Source organism: Macrotis lagotis, chromosome 1 (genome assembly GCF_037893015.1).
Source record: "Macrotis lagotis isolate mMagLag1 chromosome 1, bilby.v1.9.chrom.fasta, whole genome shotgun sequence".
NCBI lineage: Eukaryota > Metazoa > Chordata > Mammalia > Peramelemorphia > Peramelidae > Macrotis > Macrotis lagotis.
In genome coordinates, this window is record NC_133658.1 from 62,166,461 (window position 1) to 62,190,059 (window position 23,599).

At 37.6% G+C, this 23,599-nt stretch overlaps 1 protein-coding gene and 1 non-coding gene across 6 annotated transcripts in view; both read right to left on the reverse strand.

Annotated features, from left to right (window-relative positions):
- PSKH1 (protein serine kinase H1) overlaps positions 1-23,599 on the reverse strand; it is a 65,989-nt gene that overhangs the window by 31,268 nt on the left and 11,122 nt on the right. For all 5 annotated transcript variants that reach the window (XR_012471716.1, XM_074202136.1, XM_074202135.1 and 2 more), the window contains one exon: positions 13,821-14,855. Coding sequence is in view for 4 of the 5 variants with exons in the window: in XM_074202136.1 (XP_074058237.1) it covers positions 13,821-14,768 (948 nt within the window). In the remaining variant the exon portion in view is untranslated. The remainder of the gene's footprint in view (positions 1-13,820; positions 14,856-23,599) is intronic.
- On the reverse strand, positions 18,227-18,333 carry LOC141510636 (U6 spliceosomal RNA). The gene has a single exon (XR_012475070.1). It is a non-coding gene; the product is annotated as a U6 spliceosomal RNA (small nuclear RNA).

Sequence of the window (23,599 nt, forward strand, 5' to 3'; positions counted from 1 at the left end):
GAATGAGCAAAGACATAGGGGAAGAAGTACACATGAGCTGACAGTTAACAGATCCTCTTGACTGAAGAATAAGTTTTGGGAAGCTGCCCCAACATCAGCCTGTCTAGGCAGGTTGGAGCCAGACTCAGTCTAGAGGTTTCTGAAAAACAGGCAGAAGAGTCTAAACTTGATAGAATAAGCAATAGTAACAACTGCAGATCTTTGGTCAATCTGTCCTAGAAAAGGATTAGAAGCAAGAAAATCAGCCAAGAAGGTATTCTGGCAATTAAAGTATAAAACACTTATATTAAGAGTGCAGGCATTAAGGACAGGACTGGAGGTACATGCTGGAGAAACTGATACCCTCCTTTTACAAATTAAAATCCTAGAAAACATCAAAGCACCTACTATGCAAAAGAGATCAGCTACTGACTAGTTTAATCAGAAAGATGCAGGACCTCAAAAGGACCCCTAAACTGCCAAAACAAAATTAAGAAAAATCCCCTTGTTGAAGGACCCTGTCAGTCACTAGGGTCCACGAACAGATGACAAATTCATCATACAGAGAGAGTACTGACCCTAGGAAAATTGTGGTGTATAAGCCCAGCCTGGGCACTGTCTGGCCTGAAATTTGGCATTAGCAAAAATGAAACCTATAGAGGAACCACTGGAGGATTTAAAAGAGGTTGGAGTGTGGGAAAGAAAGACAGTTTTGTTGGATAAATTCTGAAATGATTATTAGGCTTAAAAAATCTGGGACAGCAGGGGCCATTGAGAAGGTTAGAGTCCTCTAGGTGGGAGATAAATAATGGAATGGGAAAGAAAAGATGACCAGTGATGGCCAAACCTATGAGCTTAGAACACAATTACTCCTTCCTCACTTTTATTAGTGATTGTGTACATCAATGGCTGTGGGGGAGGCCTGGAGATGAGGAATGTGGTTTGTTAAGGGTTTTGACCTGAAGGTGAATGAAATGAGGTCAGAGCTCAGTATTTCTGTAACAGATAAACAGAGTAATATTGTATAAAGATTTATTGTATATAACCTTAATTCTCAGTTCATTCCAGTGCTAAATCCACTCTGTACACAGTAGAGTATAAGTAGAAATGCATGGACATTTCCCATATACCCCGAAAAGGAGAGGAGAACATATGTTAAACACCAAGTTTCCTGGAAGAGGGATGGAAATGTGGGCATGATTCAAGGGCAATGCAATGAAAAAAGATATACTTAATGTTAAAAACAAACAAGAAAAACAACTACTGTATTAAAGGAGGCAAAGAAGATCCTACTTTTCTTTCAGGAGATACAATTACCCAGATTTTCTAGCTATTCAGCTATTAAAGTCATTTCTGCAAGTAATTGAAAGAACTGACCAAAATGTCATGCTAAGAAATAACTCCTTTCCCACCCTACCAAAAAGTCACCAGTGGGCATCCTTTCCACCTTCACAGGATTCCTAAACACCAGTTATTCAGATACTTCATGGGGTAAAAACCTCCATTTCTCTTCTCCAAAAAACTACAGACCCAATCTTTCCAAAACTTAGTCTTTGAAGAATGTGATATGATGCTCACTTCTAAGTACCTACAAACATCAAAGGGGTAAATCACTTTTATTTACCTCCTAAAAAGCATTTCAGGATATGCTGCTGTATTTCCCCGAAATAAGCCCTAGCACTGATTTTTTTCAGGATGCACATAATGTAAGCCCTGCCCCCAAAATAAGCCTCAGTTAAGAATGTCAACCAGATGGAGGCATTTAGTATATCCATTGCAACACAGGACAGATATATTGAATTATAAAATAATATTAATTTATAATTAATTAAAAATAAATATTGACATTAATTCTTAAAATAAATGATAATATAAATTATAATTAAGTATTTGTAAATACCCAAGGGGGGGGCACTGGATGAGAGGTGAATGCCTATGTAAAAGATGAACTCGAAACTTATTGCTGAATGACTAACTGGACTGAATGAAAAGAAAGCCCCACCTCTAATGTATTTCAAAGCATTTATGTTCTTGAAACTTGTGAAAAATTGCTGAATGTTAGATTTCCACAAGATATCTCATTTGTTAAGAAAATGTTATGGTTAGTATTTCACAGGTAACTGTCATAACAATACATCACAAAAGCAGGGATCTCTGGATGATTGATTAGGCCAAATGGCCCAAGCTATGTGCAGGAATGTGGAATTAAGACAAAAGGAAAGGTAATAAAAGAAATGACCCCCAAATCTAAACCTGACTCGAAGGTGCAGGTACCTAAGTCAGCTCAAACTGGAAAGGGTCAACCAGGGGTCTCTGATTTGTCACAAGTATGTACATTCAATAAGCTTCATACATATTAACTTAACACACCCTTTGTAATGATTGAGGCTCATTAACATAACATGTGACCTCTGACCAAGGAGGGGAACATATTAAGGGGTGGCATGGGCAGGGCATATTGATTATATTGCACCCCAGATGACTAGGACCTGTCCTGATGCTGAAGGGAGGGGGAAAGTTTTCCAAACTATATGTAAGACTGGACATTGTCACAAATCTGAGTGCTTCTCACTAGGGGAGGTATCCACTTCCTGCAGGAAATGTTAAATAATATATAATCCTTTTGACATACCAGGCTAAGTTTCATTATTAGAAGCCAGGACACTCCACTTTAGACTCAAGGGGGTTTGGAGTTCATTTCAAACAATACTGAAAAAGCCTGGTGCACACAAGCAGTTATAAGGAAGTGGGTAGATCTAATGTTGCCACTTATTTTTTAGTTTGTATGTTTGGGTTTTTTTTTTTTAGTTTTTCAAGGCAATGGGGTTAAGTGGCTTGCCCAAGGCCACACAGCTAGGTAATTATTAAGTGTCTGAGTCCAGATTTGAACCCAGGTACTCCTGACTCCAGGGCCGGTGCTCTATCCACTGCGCCACCTAGCTGCCCACCACTTGTTTTGTGAGGTGGTCAAAGAGATCTGCTACTCTGGGATTCAGCCAGCACTCATCAGGCTAAAGGCATGAAGAAAGTCCTTGCAGAGAGAAGAACAGATCAAATAATGATTCCCATAGGAATGACTACCTATCTCCAGACTCTTGATATTGCAATAAACAAACCATTCAAGGATCAAATGCACATAGAAATCAGACTACATTGAAAACAGAATGGAGAGAAATGGGTGAGAGCTGCAAAAGGGCATGACTTAGGTTAAGAATTCATGGGATAAATCCGTCTCAGACACTTAATAATTTCCTGGCTGTGTGACCTTGGGCAAGTTACTTAACTCCATTTGCCTGCAAAAAAAAAAACTAACTAAAAAAAATTCACGGGATAGGGCGGCTAGATGGCGCAGTGGATAGAGCACCGGCCCTGGAGTCAGGAGTACCTGGGTTCAAATCTGGTCTCAGACACTTAATAATTACCTAGCTGTGTGGCCTTGGGCAAGCCACTTAACCCCATTTGCCTTGCAAAAACCTAAAAAAAAAAAAAAAAAATTCATGGGATACAAAGGGCAACAAAAATGTGCATACCCTTTGATCCAGCAATACCACTACTGGGTCTATACCCTGAAGAGATGATGAAAAAGGGTAAAGACATCACTTGTACAAAAATATTCATAGCAGCCCCATTTGTGGTGGCAAAGAATTGGAAATTGAGTGAATGTCCATCAGTTGGGGAATGGCTTAGCAAACTGTGGTATATGTATGTCATGGAATACTATTGTTCTATTAGAAACCAGGAGGGATGGGAATTCAGGGAAGCCTGGAGGGATTTGCATGAACTGATGCTGAGTGGGATGAACAGAACCAGAAAAACACTGTACACCCTAACAGCAACATGGGGGCAATGATCAACCTTGATGGATTCGTTTATTCCATCAGTGCAACAATCAGGGACAATTTTGGGTTGTCTGCAATGGAGAATATCATCTGTATCCACATAAAGAACCGTGGAGTTTGAACAAAGTTCAAAGTCCTTTTAATTTAGGGAAAAAACTGATATCTTATTGTCTGATCTTGTTATCTCTTATACTTTATGCTTCTTCCTCAAGGATATGATTTCTCTCTCATCACACTCAATTTGGATCAATGTACAGCATGGAAACAATGTAGAGACTAACAAATTGCTTTATGGGGGTGAGGGAGGGAAGTAAGATTGAGGGAAAAATTGTAAAATTCAAAATAAATAAAGTCCTTAATTTAAAAAAAAGAATTCATAGGATAAAGAACACTGACAGCTGTGCTGCAAATGCACTAAGAACAGCCTACATGGACAAGAAGCGCTAATTTAAGGATAGCACCATTGTTGGACATGAGAAATTCGGGCCAATGGTTCTACAGGAAATGAAATCACAAGAAATTCAGGCTGAAATTTGGAGTTTGGAGAGTTAAATGGACGTTCCAGAAGAAGATGATGACTTTATTTGAATAAATGGAGATTTTTATACATGAATATTGATTATTGTACATGAAAAAGAAAATTAAAAAAAGACATCCCCTGAAAATAAACCCTAATGCATCTTTTGAAGCAAAATGTTAATTATGAGACTTGGCCTTATTTTCAGTGAAAAATAGTACATGCCAGGAACTCTCTATAAGCCCAGTTTAGCCAAGGCAGGACTTCCCTCTTGGTAGACTTTGGAGCCCAGAGGATGGGATACTAACCAATTCAGCCCCAGAGATTCAACACAGCATTGTTAACAACAAAGTACCTTTGGCTGTTGACTTGTGAAATAACTGGGGGGAGGAAGAAGAGGGAAATCGAAGGGGCAAGCTGATATTTGCTTCATCAAGCTGACTCAACTCTAACTTACCATAGACTGATGTCTAATTACCTAGACATCATACCTAGTTATGATGTCTAGGGCTACAAATGTCTTCTAGTTGCTACCTAAGAAGCTTATGAAGATCTGAGTTCTCTTGAAATGTAATCCAAGGGGCAGTTAGGTGGCACAGTGTATAGAGCACTGTCCCTGGAGACAGAAGGACGTGAGTTCAAGTCTGAAATGAGACATTTAATAAGGTCACTGTGTGACCTCAGGAAAGTCACTTAACCCCATTATCTTGCAAACAAACCAAAAAATAAGAAAAATTTTAAAAACGTAATTCAATGACAAACATTTGAGCAAAGTCCAAAGAACCTGAGAATGTGGGGAAAAGGTCAGAAGGAAGAGAGAAAAGAGTTCAAACATTTACCTCCTGGCTCCAAATGGTGTTATAAGGAGCAATTAATTTTACATAGAGGTGAAAAAAATCTAAAAGAAAAATGCATTTGTCATTCTCTGCCAGCATTCTCCTTGACTACTCTTTCAGCATACCTGGTCATATTATCTCCTGCCTAAATAACCTGTCAAGTCTCCCTTACTCCAAAATAGGATCTAGAGAGAAGTTAACTGTAAAAATAAACTCCTTTGGGGGCAGCAAGGTAAATAGAGCACTGGTCCTGGAGTCAGGAGAACCTGAGTTCAAATTGGGCCCCAGACACTTCATACTCACTTAGCTGAGTGACCTTGGGCAAGTCACAACCCCACTGACTTGCAAAAATCAAAAAGAAAAAGAAAAAAGAAAACTCCCCAAAATAAAAAATAATCACCCATGATTTTGGGGCAAAAGACCTCTATTTTCCTTTTTTGCACTCACCTTGAAATGAAAGTCTTATCAGGGAAAAGAAACAAGGTAAGAATTTTTTTTTATAATAGATTTAGAGAGGGAGTAGGAAAAGATGCCATCTGGTACAAAAGAAAGAATGCTAGATTTTTAATCAGACATGAGTTTTCATCTCAACTCTTACCTATGTAAGCTGGGCAAATCTTTTCTTTTCTTTAGACCTGGGTTATGTAAAAACTGAACTGGATCCCCAGGTCCCTTGACCCCAGTTTTTTTTTTAAACAAAGGTGAGGGATCATATAGATTTGCAACACTATGACAACAGACTTTGAAGTATTGTTTAGTTTTGCTGAAACTTTGTTTTGTTTTGTCTAATTCTATGGGAAAGTTTTCTGGGAGGAGAGGAAAGAAAGATACATTTGGCAACATGGTGGATATAAAAACAAAAGATATCCTTATGCAGGTTTGTTTTCAGTCCTCTTGTATTTTATCTTAGCCTCAAAGTCCTGTGAGCTGAGGATAGCAAGTATCCCTTTATAGGAAGCTGCAGAACGAACTACAGTTCAGATCTAGTCACTAGCTCAAAGTTTACTAGATTCCACTTGTTAATTTAGTAAACAATAGGTTTTATGATAACCTAATTCAACAACTCATCAAAAGGCATTTCTCCCTTAAGTCAGCAATTACTAAAAGCAACTAGTCTGGGATTTTGGTTTTTGTAGACAAGCTAAACCATTTCTGCCTGGCAGTGTGTCCATCCACTCTCTCCTAGAGAGGGCATCATTAGAATTAGGTGCTAACCAAATTCTTGTTTCTAGAACTTGTTCAACTTCGTGATTCTTCTATACCAAAGCTCTCTCTGGGTTAAAAACTGCCAGAACAGGTGTAGTGTTCATTAGAGAGGCTAAAGCAAGCAGAACATCAAAGGCCTATTACGAGCCTGTTATAGGCTACCTCAGTTACTAACATATACTACAAGGGGTCTAAATAAAAAAGCAAATAACAACTCCTGACAAAAGTATATCTAGATATGACTAAGTCTTGTCACATCTTACCCATGTGAAGAAAACAGAAATGATGTCTTGCTCAAAGTGCTTGCTATCTCTAGCTCAGGATTCTCAGATTAGTTGGTCTTCACCTGCAATCCTTAATGTGGCAGCAAAAAGTCATTCACCATACCTTACCCATCTGTTTTCTAAATCCTCTCCTTCTGAGGGGGAGAACTACACAACTTTCTTCCTTTTAGGCATCCAGGTAGAGCCTAGCACTATTCTCAACATATACTCTCCTACCTGCCCAAAGTAGGTGGTATAGTGGGTGGAGAGTAGGACTTGGAGGGAAGAAGACCTGAGTTCATATGTGACTTACTAGGCACTTTCTAGTCAAATGATCCTCTCTCAGTGTAAACTTCATTGTAAAGTGGGGATAAAAATGAATGACACCTACTATATAAGGCCACTGTGAAGAAGCATGTAATCTTATCAATAAAAGTAACCTATCTAAAGCACTTTGCAAACTTTAAAGCATTATAAAAATATTACCTAAAAGTATGATTAGCAATCAGGATACCATCACCTAAATGAAATTACTTCGGGAGTTTCTCTCTGGTCATCTCTTAACCTCCAGTCTATACTAGACCACCAGTCCTGCTTTTATTGACCTTCACAGCCATCTCTCTGAAGACACACAATTCCAAGTGGAAAAGGGGTTAGCTGACACACCCAGAGCAGGAAGGCAGGTCTTGTACTCCTTCTTGTACTCCCAGACACCATTTTGATCCAGGATGTCCTCGAACCTAAGAGCTTTAGGAATAGCAGGACATACAGTCCACTGTCCTCAGCCATCATATTAGGGAGCCACCTTTGGAAATACAACCTGGCAGGTCTTCTGCTTGGCGCTGTAACCACAGTTACTGAAGATGCAGAAAGGTTCTGCTCATCGATGACCTTGATTCTGTCAAACTGTTCAACACTGAAATTGGATGTAATTTTATCACTAGAAATGGCATGAAAGAAAAGGCATTGCCACCTGCTTTCCTGTTGTTCCCCAAGGACTGCAGGTTTTTTCCATTTGACTTGCAGTTGAAAGTTTCCTCATGTATTGACTCCATCACAATATAAGCTCTGAGATCAAGAAGTATCTTATTTTTCTAGTTGTATCCTCAGTATGTAACTTTGCACAAAGTAAACAATAATCATTCATTCACCAAGCTGTTAGAACCATCTACGTTAAACACTATTTATTTTCATTATGTCAAAAACACTGATCAAGAATCTACAAGGAACTTTCTATTGCTAGAATTCAAATTTTCAATGTAGCATTAAAAGTCTTCAAACCTGATCATCTGCCCTTTCTCTCCAACTTCAATTCTTACTATTTCTTTACAGAGACCCTGATCTAACAATAGGCTCCTTCTGCTTACTTCTGAAATCACATCTAACCATCTGTTGTCCCATTTCCTGGTTATGATGCTGTTACCTCTAGAGGCTGGTCTATAATGCAGTTTCTCCTTTACACATCACTCACCTCCTTTAATCAAAATTCATCTTTAACAGGAAGTCTTACATAATTGACCCCTATTTGACTATCCACTTAGAGACTTCTCAGTCTTAATAAGTAAATTAACTCAATTAATATGTGTTTGTTTGTACTTGGTACTTCTGTATGTGGTATTCATGTTTGGCATGTGTAGATTACTCAATTAGAATACCATCTTTTGTACATAATGGTGAACAATACTGACCCACAAACATCAGGGTTGGCATATATCCCTAGCAATTTCGAATGATACTTTCTATTAACTGAATGTTCACAAAGGGAACTGTATAAAATCTTATGAGATCACTAGACAAGTTTAGGAATATCAACAAAAAGGCTAATTCACTCAAAGAAGAGTAAAAATTGGTATTTTTTACCTTATCAGTAGGATATGCTGACGAAATAAAATTTATGGTCAGGTATAATATTAATTTACCTTCACTAATGTGCAGATGTATTCTTCAGTTGTTTCACAAATTTGTTTTTCTTCTCTCTAGAATCATAACACTGTCCCTGAAAACAAAGGTTGAGTCCCACCCTTTTCCATCACTTATTGGTGCCTACTATCTCCTCCAATTTCCTAAGAAGCAGATTGGTTATAATCAGGCCTCAATCAAGAAAGAACATTCTCAGATATCTTCCAAGAGTCTCTTTCCAGGATGATTCCATTTAAAAATATACCGGTTTTTGAATTAATTAATAAATTATTAATAATTAATAAAAACAAATAATTAATAAAACATAATAAACATAATAAAAACATACAAAATAAGTAATCAAATAGTGCAATAAACCTCTTAGCAATTAAGTCTGTGGAGTCAAATTTGCAAAGAAAAAAAAAGGTTTTATTCAGTGTCCCCTTCCTTCCTTGTCTGAAAGTAAGTTCCATTACCAAGGATGATTTCAAATCATGTAGTTACCATGGCAGAAAATCTAGGTTCAAAGTTTAATTCTGCCACTCACTTCTGTGCCTGAGTAAATAGCTTAAACTCTCTAGGTTTCAGATAAACTAAATGGCCTGTAAATCCAAGGTTCTATGTATCTCCTCTCAAAAGTCTCTAACAAAAAAAGTCCAGAATCAGTTGATCTCAGTCTCTTTCAGAGGAACAAGAAACCTGCATCTTGGGCTAGCACAAGTTCAAGATAAACTGCCTCTCCCTTAAGAGAAACAACAATGAATTCTGAGGAACCATTAGTTAATTTCCATTTGTAAGCCAAGGTTTAAATTCTCAAGACTTGGAGAAGTATCTGACATCCATCCATGCTAAGCACCAAAATAGACCCTGAATGTGGAGGTGTGCTAGTGAACAAAATCCCAGTAAGAAAAAACTAAAATCAATGCCCCTAGCTAATTTTTGCTAAATTGAAAGAAGGAATTGAAGGTAAAACACCCCTGCATTCATTTACAATTCTCCTGCTGTAAAAATCAATAGCTAGCTAGAGACAGCAAAACTTTAATCAGATAAATTACCAGTAACAAGAGCTCTCAAATTTGGAAGTTAAATGCAGACCTAGAATCCCAATTAAGTACTCTTTCTGAAAGTATAGCATCTTTGCATATAGATTTGCATATGGAATTTCTTCTACAAATAATTTTCTTTGAACCTGTTTCTCATCTATAAAATGAGGTTAATAATTCCCTCTCAAGGTTAATAGTGTCAAGGTAACTATAAATTGTTTGGGCCTTTTCAGAAAATAATGAAGAGGTATGAATTAAGAATAACAATACTCTAATTATTTATGGATGGGAAAAATATCTACTTGTACAAAAATATCTGTGCTCAATAATCAGGAATAGCTGAGGGAAGGCTAGGTGGCGTAGTGGATAAAACACCAGCCCTGGAGTCAGAAGTACCTGGGTTAAAATCTGGTCTCAGACACTTAATAATTACCTAGCTGTGTGGCCTTGGGCAAGCCACTTAATCCCGTTTGCCTTGCAAAAACCTTAAAAAAAAAAAAAGGAATAGCTGAATAAATCATGGCGTTTGAATTGTTTATCTTTCTTGGACCTAAGATTTCATAAGTGGGAGGAATTCCAAGTTTGGAAACTCTCTTCTGACACAGTTTGGCAACTGATCTGTAACTTAGAATCTTAGCACCATGAATTTAGAACTGGTAAGGGACTTGGATGCCATATAGTCTGACTTCCTCACTGTAGAGATGAGGAAACCGAAGACCAAAGAAGTTAAGGGATTTGTTCAGTTATATTTGCTCATCATAAGTACCCAAAATATAAATTAAACTTAGATCTTCCTCACTCCAAGGTTCCAAGGATGCACTACAACAGTGTGCCATAATATCAATATAAACAGATATTAAGTCATAAGAAATAACAAATTTGAAGAATTCAAATACTAGAAGACATCAGGTGACAGTAATGAAAGCAGAACCTAAAGTACATAAACATGGGCCAAAATTAAGTAAATAAAAATATCCACAGCAACAAAACTCATTATATACAAAGGAAAATTTTTATATTATTAAAATATCTCATTTCTTTTGACAATCAGTAAATAACAGAGCATACAAGTTATATGCACAATCAATGATGATAAATTTTAAATATTTTCTTTCTTTTGTCCTTATTCATATATTTGTTGAAAGTTAAAAGAAAATAAACAGTTTTAAACTTTAAAATGCCTAATTAATCATGCAGTTATGTGGATAACAATTCATATAATAATTTTAAATTTAAAAGCACTTTAAGGTTAACAAATAACTTTACTCACAATAACTTTAAGTAGCTTAAGTATTATCTTCATTTAACCAATGAAGAAACTGAGGCTTTGGGAAGTTGAAACTTAGCCACTTTTATAAAGCTGTTGAGTGTGTGAATGTTCTTAATTATCTTAGGAAGATTCTGAAGATCACCCAGCAAAAGAAAGACACTGAGGTCCTGTCATGAGTTGAACTGTCAAAAATTCAAACTCTCCTGCAAAGAGTGCAACTCTGATGGTTTCATGTAGTTTCAATGTCAAACATATGCATGCCTAAGACTTTTTTTATGGAGAACTCTCACAAGGCAAGCACTCACATGGAGGTCAGAAGAAACAATGTAAGGTGCCCCTCAAGGTCTTGCTGAAGAATTTCAAAAGACAAAAGAAACATTGGCACCAGACTGCCCAACATGGCATGGCCTCATCAAAGGAAGTGCTGTGCTCTATAAGTGAAGTAGACTCTCAGTAGCTCAAAAGAAACACAAGATGCACCAATTTAGAGACATCTCCAGTCCAAATGTTCATATGAGCTATCTGGGTCTCACTTTGTGGTAAAGCCTTCTGAGATCATATTGGTCTGATCAGCCACAGCTGGACACACTGTACCTTGAACTCAACATAGTGATGTCATTTTAGTCCTCTTCCAGCACAAAGGTTAACAGCCAAATCATGGCTATTGAGTCTTTGCAAAGAACTGAAACCATGATTTCTGATTCCAGGTCCAAAGTCCTTTACCACATCAAATACTATAAGAAAATATTATCATTAATATTTTTATTATTTGCATTAACTAGACCATGACTATCTTGTGCTCATGTACCCTTATGAACTATCCCTGAGACCTAGCACAGGAGTCAGTGCCTTGAGACACCTAGTAAACACTCTGGGTTTTAGCAGTCAAAAAAATTGCAGGGAAAAAATATGACTCTACTTAACACACTATAATTGGAAGCCTGTACCCAATTTGTCATAGTTTAGAATTGGGATGCTTTTTTATGGTTAACCACACCATAGCCTGGCAGGTTCATTTCATGTCTCCAGGTCTTTCTTTCTGCTAGTTCAATGTGAAGCATGGAAGGTATCAGGATATTCCAAAACTCAGTCCTTGAGGAGCTATGTAGGGGAAAGGGAGATCTGTGAACTCCCCAATTTTCTATCCCTCTGCAACCAGCAACTACTGTCTTACTACAAGCTTCTCCCTGAGGTGCTTGTGTTTCCTTAAGATGGGGAAAGCTGGAGTTTCTAATCCCAAGTTGAACAGAGGCTCAACTTAACTAACACTTCCCCATGATATGATACTGAAGTTTCTTTGCACAAATCTGTTCTCTCAATGAAAGAATTCCATATTTTCAGTCAAATCTGTCATTTACTGAATCTGGTTTAAAGATAAACTGGAAATAAAATCTTAGCCACCATCTTCACAATGCATTTCTACTCTCAAAACTTAGAAAAAAAAATTTTTTTAAGACTATGTCTCCCTATCTCATTTAGGTTTGTGGAATCTGAATAGGATCTCGGAGGAATGATGCTATTTACTGAAATGGTCAAATTCTATCTATCCTTTAATGTTCTATGTAAGATCTATTTCTTCCATGCAATCTTCCCCACCTATTTCAATCCTCCTAAAGGCCCCCTCTCTATTCTCAAATCATACTGTATTTATCTGTAAGTAGGCAACAGTGGATATCGTGCTGAATCTGGTGGCAGAAAGATCTGAGTTCAAATCTAGCCTCAATAACTTATTAGCAGCTTTATGACCTTGGACAAGCCACTTCACCTCTGCCTGCCCCAATTTCCTCATTTGTCAAACAAGTTCTATAACAGTATCTACCACCAAAGGTTATTAAAGTGCTTTGAAAACCTTAAAATGCTACAGAAATGATAGTTATTATTATATAGTTATTATTATTATTATTATTATCATCATTATCATATAACCTAGCACCTAATAAAGTATATTGTATTCTAGGGAATCATTGTGCCATAGCAGACAGTGCACCAGAGCTCAAATAAGAAGACTAGAAAATTCAAATTCTGAAAGGAACAAGCTGTGTTAAGAGCAACAAGTCACTTCTGAGTCATAGTTTCATCCTTTGTAAAAATGGGACTAACAACACCTGTAGCCCCCACTTCAAAGGGTTAATAGAAGGATACAATAAATTTATGTGCTGCACAAAGTGCTCTAGGAGATATCAGTTATATTAATCTTCTATTCAAAGACTTGGGTTCCCTAAGAATAAAAATTGTGTCTTAAAAGTACATTGGTTTCTGGGGTTGCTAGGTGGCACAGTGGATAGAGCACCAGCCCTGGAGTCAGGAGTACCTGAGTTCAAATCTGGCCTCAGACACTTAATAATTACCTAGCTTCTTGGGCAAGCCACTTAACCCCATTGCCTTGCAAAAACCTTTAAAAAAAAAAAAGTACATTGGTTTCCACCATGGTACTAACTAGCCACTGGACTGAACACATACATAAGTACTCCACTAATGAAATACTTGTTGATTGACTGAGAGATCATCCCTCAACCTTACAGAGAAGAATAAGGAAAAATCTTAAGGAAGCCCACAGAGTTGATATCCTTGAGCAAGACCTACTACCTCTATTCTTAATGCTAAAAACATTTTTAAAAAATAATATAGGGCCAGCTAAGTGGCACAGTGGATAGAGCATTGGCCCTGGAGTTAGGAATACCTGAGTTCAAATCCAGCCTCAGACACTTAATAATTACTTAGCTGTGTGGCCTTGGACAAGCCACTTAACCCTATTTGCTTTGCAAAAAAACCTTAAAAAAATATAAAAGAATCTATACTACACAATCTAAACATACCTCTTTGCTTTCTCTCCACAACAGTCACAAATATTCTGGAAAGACAAAAGCATGGCACATGCTTGGGGTGGGAAGGGGGAATGTTCTCTCCAAGGGGCTCCTGGGAAGCAAAAAGCAAGAACTGTCATCTTCATGAATGCTATCATACTCACCTCCCCAGAGTAACTATATTTCCCCTTTAGGATCTGCCTGTAGAGCCTTGACCGGTTGTCATCTTCAAAAGGCATAGTTCCACTCAGCAGGATGTAGGATATGACTCCCAAGGCCCACATGTCCACAGAGTTAGTGTAGGGCTTCCTGACTAGAATCTCTGGGGCAATGTACTCTGGAGTACCACAGGTGGTCTTCATGAGGCAGTCATCCCCTTTCTTCCGGGCACTTGCCAATCCAAAGTCAGTTATCATGATCTTAGAATCCGTGCCTGGGTGATAATACAGCAAGTTTTCTGGCTTCAGATCCCGGTGTGTTATGCCCAGTGTGTGCAAATACTTGACCCCATCTAGCACCATCTGAAGTACCCGGGTGGCATCCCTTTCAGTAAAGGAGCCTTTGGCAATAATTCGGTCAAACAGTTCTCCACCAGTGGCTAGTTCCATCACCATATAGACACGCTCCTGCGTCTCAAATACTTCAATGAGCTGGATGATGTTAGTATGGCGAACTCGTCGCAAGACACACAGCTCAGATTCACATACTTCCCTCCCTTCCCGGTACTTGGTCTCAATCATCTTAATAGCATATGGTTGTTTGGTAGCTTTATGCTCTACCCGCACAACTCTGCTGAAGCTGCCCCGTCCAATTAAAGCCTTGATATCATATTTAGCTGTTACTCGAGGATCAAATTTGGCCCGGTATTTAGCCACTCTGGTTCTTCGGGGTTCATGAGGTTCTGTATGGCTAGCCAGATGAATACCTGAATAAGGCTGAATGTGATAAGGGGGTGACGGACATCCAGCTTTAAGGCCTCCACCTCCATCATCTTTGATAAAATGCTTATACACATCAGTCTTGTGGCCAGTGTAAGGCTCAACCTTTTTGACCAGATCCAGCTGGACATCCTTGGGAGGCTCAGGAAGGACCTTACTTGTCCCACAGCCCATCACGGAAGGGAGATAAGTAGCCTCGGAGGCATTCTCTCAGGTCAAGGCCAGCAGGATCTGCTGTGCAGGCCGGGTCCCTGTTTCTATCTAGATAGAAAAGAAACAAACATCATCAAAATCACACAATTTCAGAGATTAGAGGGGTTTCTGAATCTAAGCCCATCCTTCATCAAGAATTTTTTTTATAATAACCCCTGATAAAGTCATCCAGACTTCATTAAGACATTTTCATGCATAGAAAACTCAGGATAAGCTCATGGAGCAAATAATTCCTCTGGGGAACAAATTTCATTACAAGTCTTTTCTTAAAGCAAAATAAAATATGCCAGGGGAGACTAGGTGGAATAGTGGATAAAGCACCAGCCCTGGAGTCAGGAGTACCTGGGTTCAAATCCGGTCTCAGACACTTAATAATTACCTAGCTGTGTAGCCTTAGGCAAGCCACTTAACCCTGTTTGCCTTATAAAAACCTAAAAAAAAAAAAAAAGATAAAATATGCCTCTAACAACTTATTATTATTTCTAATTTTGTACTGTGGTGTCAGGCAGAACTAAGCTAATATTTCTACATAACAACCCTTCAAATACCCTAATAAAGAAACCACTACAAGACTCAATAACCCTAGCTTTTTCAACTACTCTTCCTATGGCATGATCTCTAGGCTGTTCGCCATCCTAGTTACATTCCTATAGATGATCTTCAAGGAAAATTTTCTTCCTAAATGATAGAACAATTACCCACTTCATGAAAAACATTATACTTCTCTTAATACAGTATGGTAAGCATTATTTTAATTTTTTGGGTTTATGTTGTTGGGGTTTTTTGCTGTCCCCTTACCTTGCTGATTTATATTAAATGCTCACTATACCAAAATCTAGATCTTTCTCACATGAATTAAAACTGCATTCCTCATCCTACTGACATTTTGAACCAAAGTGTGGGACTTAACATGAATTTCTATTCAATTTCAGCCTACTTAGATTTAGCCCATGGTAGACAGGGTAGTGGAGAAGAATTATTTCATTGATTCTTTTTTTGTTATTTTAACAGCACTGTGACTCCACTGGTTATATTTCCCCATTCCAAGAAATGAAAGTCTGCCTTTTAACAATTGAGCATAATAAATTGAGACAAGAACATGTCTAAAAAAATCTGTTATCTTTCTTTTCCTCTAGTCAACCACCCCTCGATTGAAAGGTGAGGATAATTCAGACTATAATCACAACCTGTTGAAAGCCTGATACTGTTGTCCAACATGTTAGTTCTCCCACACAACTTTGTATCATTAGTAAACTTGACAAGAAATGTCCAATTAGATTGTCATCCAAGTAAATACAATTTTACAAATATTTAATTGCCAACTATGTGTAAGACATTGTGCTATAAGATGGAGAAAGAAAGATTAAAAATGACAGCCCCTATGAACTAGTCCAACCATTCTGGAAAGCAATTTGGAACTGTGGTCTAAAAATCTATTAAGTGTGTATACCCTTTAACCAATGATTCAAAAAAAAAGAGGATAAGAATTCACATATACAAAAATAGTTACAGCAGCTTTTTTGTAGCAGCAAAGAATAGGAAACTGAGGGGCTATCCATCATTTAGGGAATGGCTTAATAATTTATGGTATATGGTATATGGTTGCAATGGAATATTACTGTGCTTTAAGAACTGATGAAGGGGATGGTTTCAGAAAATCTTGCAAAGACTTGTATGAACTGATTCAAAATAAAGGAAGCAAAAACCAGGAGGGAAATTTATACAGTAACAGTAATATTGGGGTAGTTTTTTTTTTGGCATGGCTTGCCCAATATCATACAGCTAAGAAATAAATGTCTGAGGATGAATTTGAACTCAGGTCCTCCTGACTCCAGAGTCAGCGCTCTATCCACTGTGTCACCTAGCTACTCCCAGTAACAGTAATATTGTAAAGATAATAAAGTCTGAAAGTTCAGTAACTCTGATCAACAACACGAGCCACCACAGTTCCAAAGGACTCATGATGAAATACAATATCCACAATCAAATAAGTGAATGATGGATAAAGGAGGTAAATTGAAGCATATTTTCTTCTATTTTTCTTTTTCTTGCCTTTTTTTTGGGGGGGGGGGATGTAGAAGGAAACATAGTTAATGTGGAAATATTCTACAGGGCAATACCTATTGTAATTTTTTTCTCTTATCTTCTCTATAGGAATGAAAGAGGAAAGGAAAGGGAAGGGAGTCTGGAATTGAAAACAAAATTAAATTTATTTTTAAATGACAGTCCCTGTTTACAGGCTAATGAAGTAAAATGTGAAAACTGTAGATCAACATGCAGAATTTTACTCAGCCATTTTCCAGAATAACATCTATTCTTTAAAGATACCTGTATCTTTTCTTACTGATTACAATATTTAGCCAAAAAAAATTTGGCACGAGCCAAAGGAATTTCCCTTATAGAGCAAGTTCTAAAAAAAAGATATTTTTGTCTATAGAATCACTCAGTAAAATAGGAAGGAAAATCATAATTTATTAAGATGAACTTGAGTCATGATTCTCTGAGGAAGTAGGGAAAACTGTACATGCTTGCTAGAAAAGGATAACTAGGGGCGGCTAGGTAGCGTAGTGGATAAAGCACCGGCCTTGGAGTCAGGAGTACCTGGGTACAAATCCAGTCTCAGACACTTAATAATTACCTAGCTGTGTGGGCTTGGGCAAGCCACTTAACCCCATTTGCCTTGTAAAAACCTTAAAAAAAACAAAAACAAATGAAAATGATAACTAAAATGAAGAGAATACTGGGCAACATAATTAGTTTCTCTTGGCTTGTTTCCTCAACTGTAAAAGAAAGGAGTTTGGGGCAGCTAGGTGGCACAGAGGATAGAATACCAGTCCTGGAGTCAGGACCTGAGTTCAAATCCAGCCTCAAATACTTAATACTTACTTAGCTGTGTGTCCTTTGGCAAGTCACTTAACCTCATTGCCTTGCAAAAAAAAAAAGTTTAACTTAATTTCAAAGAGCCCTTTCTGCACTAATTTTCCCAAATAGTCAATATTCATACTATAGTTTAATCTTATTTCGTAAAGAATATATACTTCTGTAACACTGAAAGTCAAAGAATCATAATTTTATAGTTGAAAAGGACCCTAGATATTATCTGTTCCAACCTCAATCTTATACATAAGAGCTAGTCAAAGTTTAATGAAAAGAATGCTGGACTTGCTGTCAGAAGAACTGAATTCAGATCTACCCTAACCAGTTGTGTAACCTGCGTAAAAAAAGAGTTACTCTGACCCTCATTTTTCTTAATCTAAAAATGGAGATAACATTTGTTCTCTATACTCCACAAGACTGTTTGTGAAGAACATAGGAGATAATTGCTTTAAGAACTCTATAAATCATAAAATGTTATATATATAATATATATATATATATATTATTAAGTCAGTCATAAAACGTCAGGTCCAAAGAAACTAAGGAAAACAACTTGTTTCACAAATTTGGGTCTCACCATTACTCAAGGGCTTTGCTCATCTTTTCTGTATTGTTCTCATTGTCATGTATATGTAGTCAAAGAGAACATTGAACAACTTGTGCAAGGTCACAAAGCTAGTCACCTATCAAGTCAAGACTAGAATTCTTGTTTCTGTCTCTCTGCCATGACACTCTTTACAGATTCCTAAAATCTGAGGAGCCAAATGTTCCATTTCCAAGTGAATGAAATACAGCACAAAATAGGAGAAATGACATTGCTATCTGTCAAGCGAACCTTAAACTCTGAACCAGTAAAAAAATATGATGTCCATATAGTTAATTGTCGGTTCAGTTTTAGAGAAAGACAACATAGAGTGGCAAAGAGAAAATAAAAAGTTCAGTTCTGACCCAACTCTCTTAGCAGGTTGAGTGACTAGGGCATGGTGCCCTGTTTCTCTAGGGGTGAGATGAGAGAAAATGGGATGTCACCCCACCCACTTCATAGGCTACTGTGACAATTAATTCCTTGTAGTTAGCTCTGCATTTGCAAATGTTTAGTGCTAAATAAAAAAGCTGATCTCTAACAGGGATCCCCAACCTTTCTGTGCTAGGTCTACTTTTTTCTACTCCTCTCAGAGGGTCATTTCAAAGAATCCTCTGCTAGAATCTAATGAAGCAAAAAAAAGAAAGTTTGTGTCATACTACTAAAAATATTAAACTATAGAAAGACTAAAATGTTTGATAACTCAGTGCAACAGAAAATAAAATGATATAATTTAAAATATAGATAAAAGTTTTCCTTATTTAAAACAATATATCTAAATTATTACCAGATAGAAGGGGATCATCTTATTTTTCCTTCCATGCAGGGGGGATAATGTAACATACAGACACTTTTTCCCTTATTCTCTCACTCAAAAGTCTATTTTAGTATTTTACTTGTTCTCACTGGGCTTCCTGAAAAGCCAGAAGCCCACATTCCAGACACAGGCATTGCACGGTCAAATAGCAGAATCTGAAAGTCAATTTTTTAAAAAAGGTATTTGGAAGTAAGCATCCTTTTTATAGAGGTCAAAAACCAGAACTAGGGCTTGGGAATTCTGCAAATTCATCACTCTCTTAGGAAAAAATATACAAACTAAATGCCATCTCAAAAATGGCTACAGCTCAAAACAAAGGCTGGTTTTTTTTAAACTAATATTTCTGATGGAGAATGAGGCCTCTGAACTCCTGAACAACTGGGTACAGATATATCAAGTATGGAAAAACATTAAAAACTTTCTTTTCATTTCTCTAGCCTAAAATTCCTTCCAGATTATTTTTCCTTTAGGAAAAAATTGAGAAGTAAGGTCTTCTCTTGTAAAATTCAAGATCAAGATACTGATCACAGCAGGGAACTCTTAAACAAACATAAGTGGTCAGGGAATTAACTAAGTGGTGAATAGTGTAACCTCTAACTGTATTTTAACATGATGTGATCATTCCCTTGTTCAAGATTCCTGTTAGCTAAAATCATTTTGGAATATTGTCATGTCAGAGAGCATAGGGTTCTATATCAGTCTATATCTGTCCCTGTTCAGACTACAATTGGTTTGGATATATGATAATGTTAAATTAATTGTTTTCATGTTAAATCAACTGATTCTGACAGGCTCGAGTCTAAATTGCTCTGTATAGTAGTATTAATTTTTGCTCTGACAATAAGTAAAAAATTTATATCATCTTTTCCAAGGAAAACAAATCCCAATATCTCACACACACACACACACAGCTAAAGCTTTGGGCTACGTTCTTTGTGGAGGTAAAACAGTACCTCAGATATGTGAAGTCAACAAAAACCTACAGTTAATACTCTCTTTCAGTTCACATATATACTATTTTTTTTCTTCATAAGAAAAAATTCAAAAATCTGTAAAAGGCACAATAACTTTTCTCTCTTCCTTTGAATCAACAAGTTTTTCTCAGACTTGAAAGGAGGACCAAGAATTTAGCCTATATGAACTCTATTATAAGTTGTTTCTGGAAGATGACTCTCAGTTTCATTTTGCTTAAAGAAATCCTCAAATCTTGGCAAATGTCCTCAGTTTCCTAAACATCTGTTGCCTTGTTCTTCATCACAAAGCAGCTCTATGGGCTTTTGAGTGTGTGTGAGTGTGTGTGTGTGTGTGTGTATGAAGTATACATAAGCAAACAATTTCTATATGTAGTGGGATGGGAGGGGGGGGGAAGATAGGATTCCAAAGTGTTGCAGCTGCTGCTTGCTCCAATTACATCTGGTAAATTTTTTTCTAAAAAGGTCAAATACAGATGTACTGTATGAAGCTTTTAAAGCCACATCCTGTCTCCAACTCTACCTATCAGCCTTCCCTGTTCAAGTATCTCCCACATAGTGACTGGCTGGGGGCAGACCAAGGACTCTGAATGATCCTTCTAGAAAACAAGAAAAGGTCTCTTGAGGATGCCAATGTAGTAGTTTTAACATGATTCACTCTATCACAACCACTGAACTGCTAATTTCAGTATAAATGGAATAAGGACTGCCAACATCTGGCCTGAGTTGCATGCCTTCTGCCAGACTGAAGAGGAAAAATGCAACAAGGCCAAGGACAGTGGTAGTAATGAGGCAGCAGGGCTTCATGGCAGCAGAAAAAAGGACCATCAGCACTACCCTGAAGAAGTTTTCAGTTATACCTCTATCACTGAAAATGTCAGAGTTCAGATTAAGAAAGAGATTTCATCTTTCAAAGCATCTGCAACCCTGGGAAGATTCTCAAGGACATACTAGTTATACATGAACCTGAATATGCATAAAGATGAAAAAAAATGAAAACTTTCCTAAAACTTAAAAACTATTGGAATCACTGAATTTGAACTGAATCACAGAATTTCAGAGTTGGGAGAGAGAGATCACATTTACTCCAACCAGTACCTAAAAAAGGACTCCTTCCACTGCACCGCTAATGAGGCGGTTACATGGTGTCCACTTGAAGCCCTCCAGTAAGGTAAAGCTAGTTCCTCCTAGTTCCAAACAGCTTTAATTGTTTAAAAGTTTTTCATTTGGGGCAGCTAAGTGGTGGATAGAGCACTGGCCCTAGTCAGGAAAACCTGAGTTGAAAAATGGCCTGAGACATTTAATAATTACCTAGCTTTGTGACCTTGAGCAAGTCACTTAACACCATTGCAAAAAAATAGACATAAAAAGTTTTTCATTATATACTGAGTTTATGCCTGTTTTCTGGAACTTCCACATATTGTTCCTAGTTCTAATTTCTTTTTTTTCATGTCAGCCTTTCAAATATTTCAAGACAACTGCTATGTTCCCTATGGAGGGCAATGGATGGAGTCCTGAGCCTGGAATCAGGACGATCCGAGTTCAAATCTGTCCTTAGACACTTACTATGTGAACCTGAGCAAGTCACTTAACCTTTCTTTACCTTAGTTTCTTCAGTTTTAAGATGGAGATAATAAGCTCCACCTCCCAGCGTTGTTAGGAAGATCAAATGAAATGCTATTTACAAAATGCCTAGGCATTTAATAAACGTTTGTTCCTTTCCTTCCTCTCTTATGATTTCTCTTAAATATTAAATTTGCTCCATCTTTTGAGCACTTTCTGATTTTCAAGTCTTTCTCACTTCTTAGAACCTGCTATCAGATTCTAAATTTTTTTCTAAATCTACATTCTAAGGTTTCTTTTCTTGACGATACAAAACAGAATTTTCCAAATTTATGCTAACAGAGAACTATAATTTAGCATTAGGCTACAGAGAAGCTCTATTTATAAATGATCAATTTATAGATTGAGTTCTTGAAACCAGGGACATTATAGCTTTCTGATTGAAAGACACAGCACAAGGCCATGGAGCAGCCTGTTCTGCCTAAGGAAATGATGAGCTCCATTCTCTCCAAGACAAGCAGCATTATTGGAAGTAACATAGCTTAGGAACGCAATGCACTTGTAAAAGAGCCCAGCAATGATCAATTTCCTGTCCACTATCCAGGTGTGAAATCACTGGCTCTTAGAACACCAGGACAAAAGATACAGTGGGCCTTTTCTAGCCTTCTGATGAAAGAAGGGCCCAGAAATCCCAGAGGTGAATGGGGAACACTAACCCTGCTCCTAAACTGGAGGGAAACTCTGTCATGCCAAAAATGATAGTCTAGGAATAGTCCTTTGGTTATATCATATCAGAAACAAAGGACACAGATCCAAAACCTAGTGTGCTATTCTTTACTATCTGAATGACCCTGAACAAGTAACTTAAAACAACTCTGGAGGCCTAAGTGTTTTCATTTGTAAAATGAGTTGGTTTAATGAAATGATCTCTAAGGTTCTCCTTCAGACTCTAAATTCTAGTCCTACTATGTAACAGGGTCAGAGATACTTCTTCAAGACCAGCAGATATTAACAATCACCTATAAATAGTATTACCCATCTTACATCTTCTGAAAGAATGAAAATAAACCCAACACAAACTATTGAGGGGCTATGAATTTGTCTGACTCCCAAACTGAAATTCTACAGAGCCAATGTGTTAACTTCAGTACTGCATGCCTATAATACCTTACAGTCTACCAGCGCCATGTCAGGAAACCGAATTATTTCCATCTGAACTGTCTTAGAAAGATTCTGAAGATCACCTGGCAGGAAGATACCAGACACTGAGGTCCTTTCTCAAACTAAACTGCCAAACATTCAAACTCTATTGCAAATAGCACAACTCTGATGGGATGATCACATTACTGAAATGCCAAATGAAGACTAGCCTAAAAGATGATTTTGTGGAGAAATCACATAGAGCAAGTAGTCCTTTTGTGGTTAGGAAAAAAAAGGGAGCGGCTAGGTGGCGCAGTGGATAGAGCACTGGCCTTGGGTTCAAATCTGACCTCAGACAATAATAATTACCTAGCTGTGTGGCCCTGGGCAAGCCACTTAACCCCATTTGCCTGGCAAAAACCTTAAAAAAAAAAATACGAAGACACTATTAAAGTCTATCTTAAGAATTTTGGTATTGACTGCATGACAAGGCAACACTGGCGCAGGATTGCCCAGCACTGCTCTGCCCTCATCAGAGAGGGTACTGTGTTCTATGAGCAAAACAGACTTGAAATAGCTCAAAAGAGGGGCAGCTAGGTGGCGTAGTGGATAAAGCACCAGCCCTGGAGTCAGGAGTACCTGGGTTCAAATCTGGTCTCAGACACTTAATAATTACCTAGCCGTGTGGCCTTGGGCAAGCTACTTAACCCTGTTTGCCTTGCAAAAACCTAAAAAAAAAAATAGCTCAAAAGAAACGTAAGATACACAAATTTAGAAAATCCACCCCAAATGTTCAGATGAACTATTTGTGTCTAGCAGCATTCCAGTCTGATCAATCACA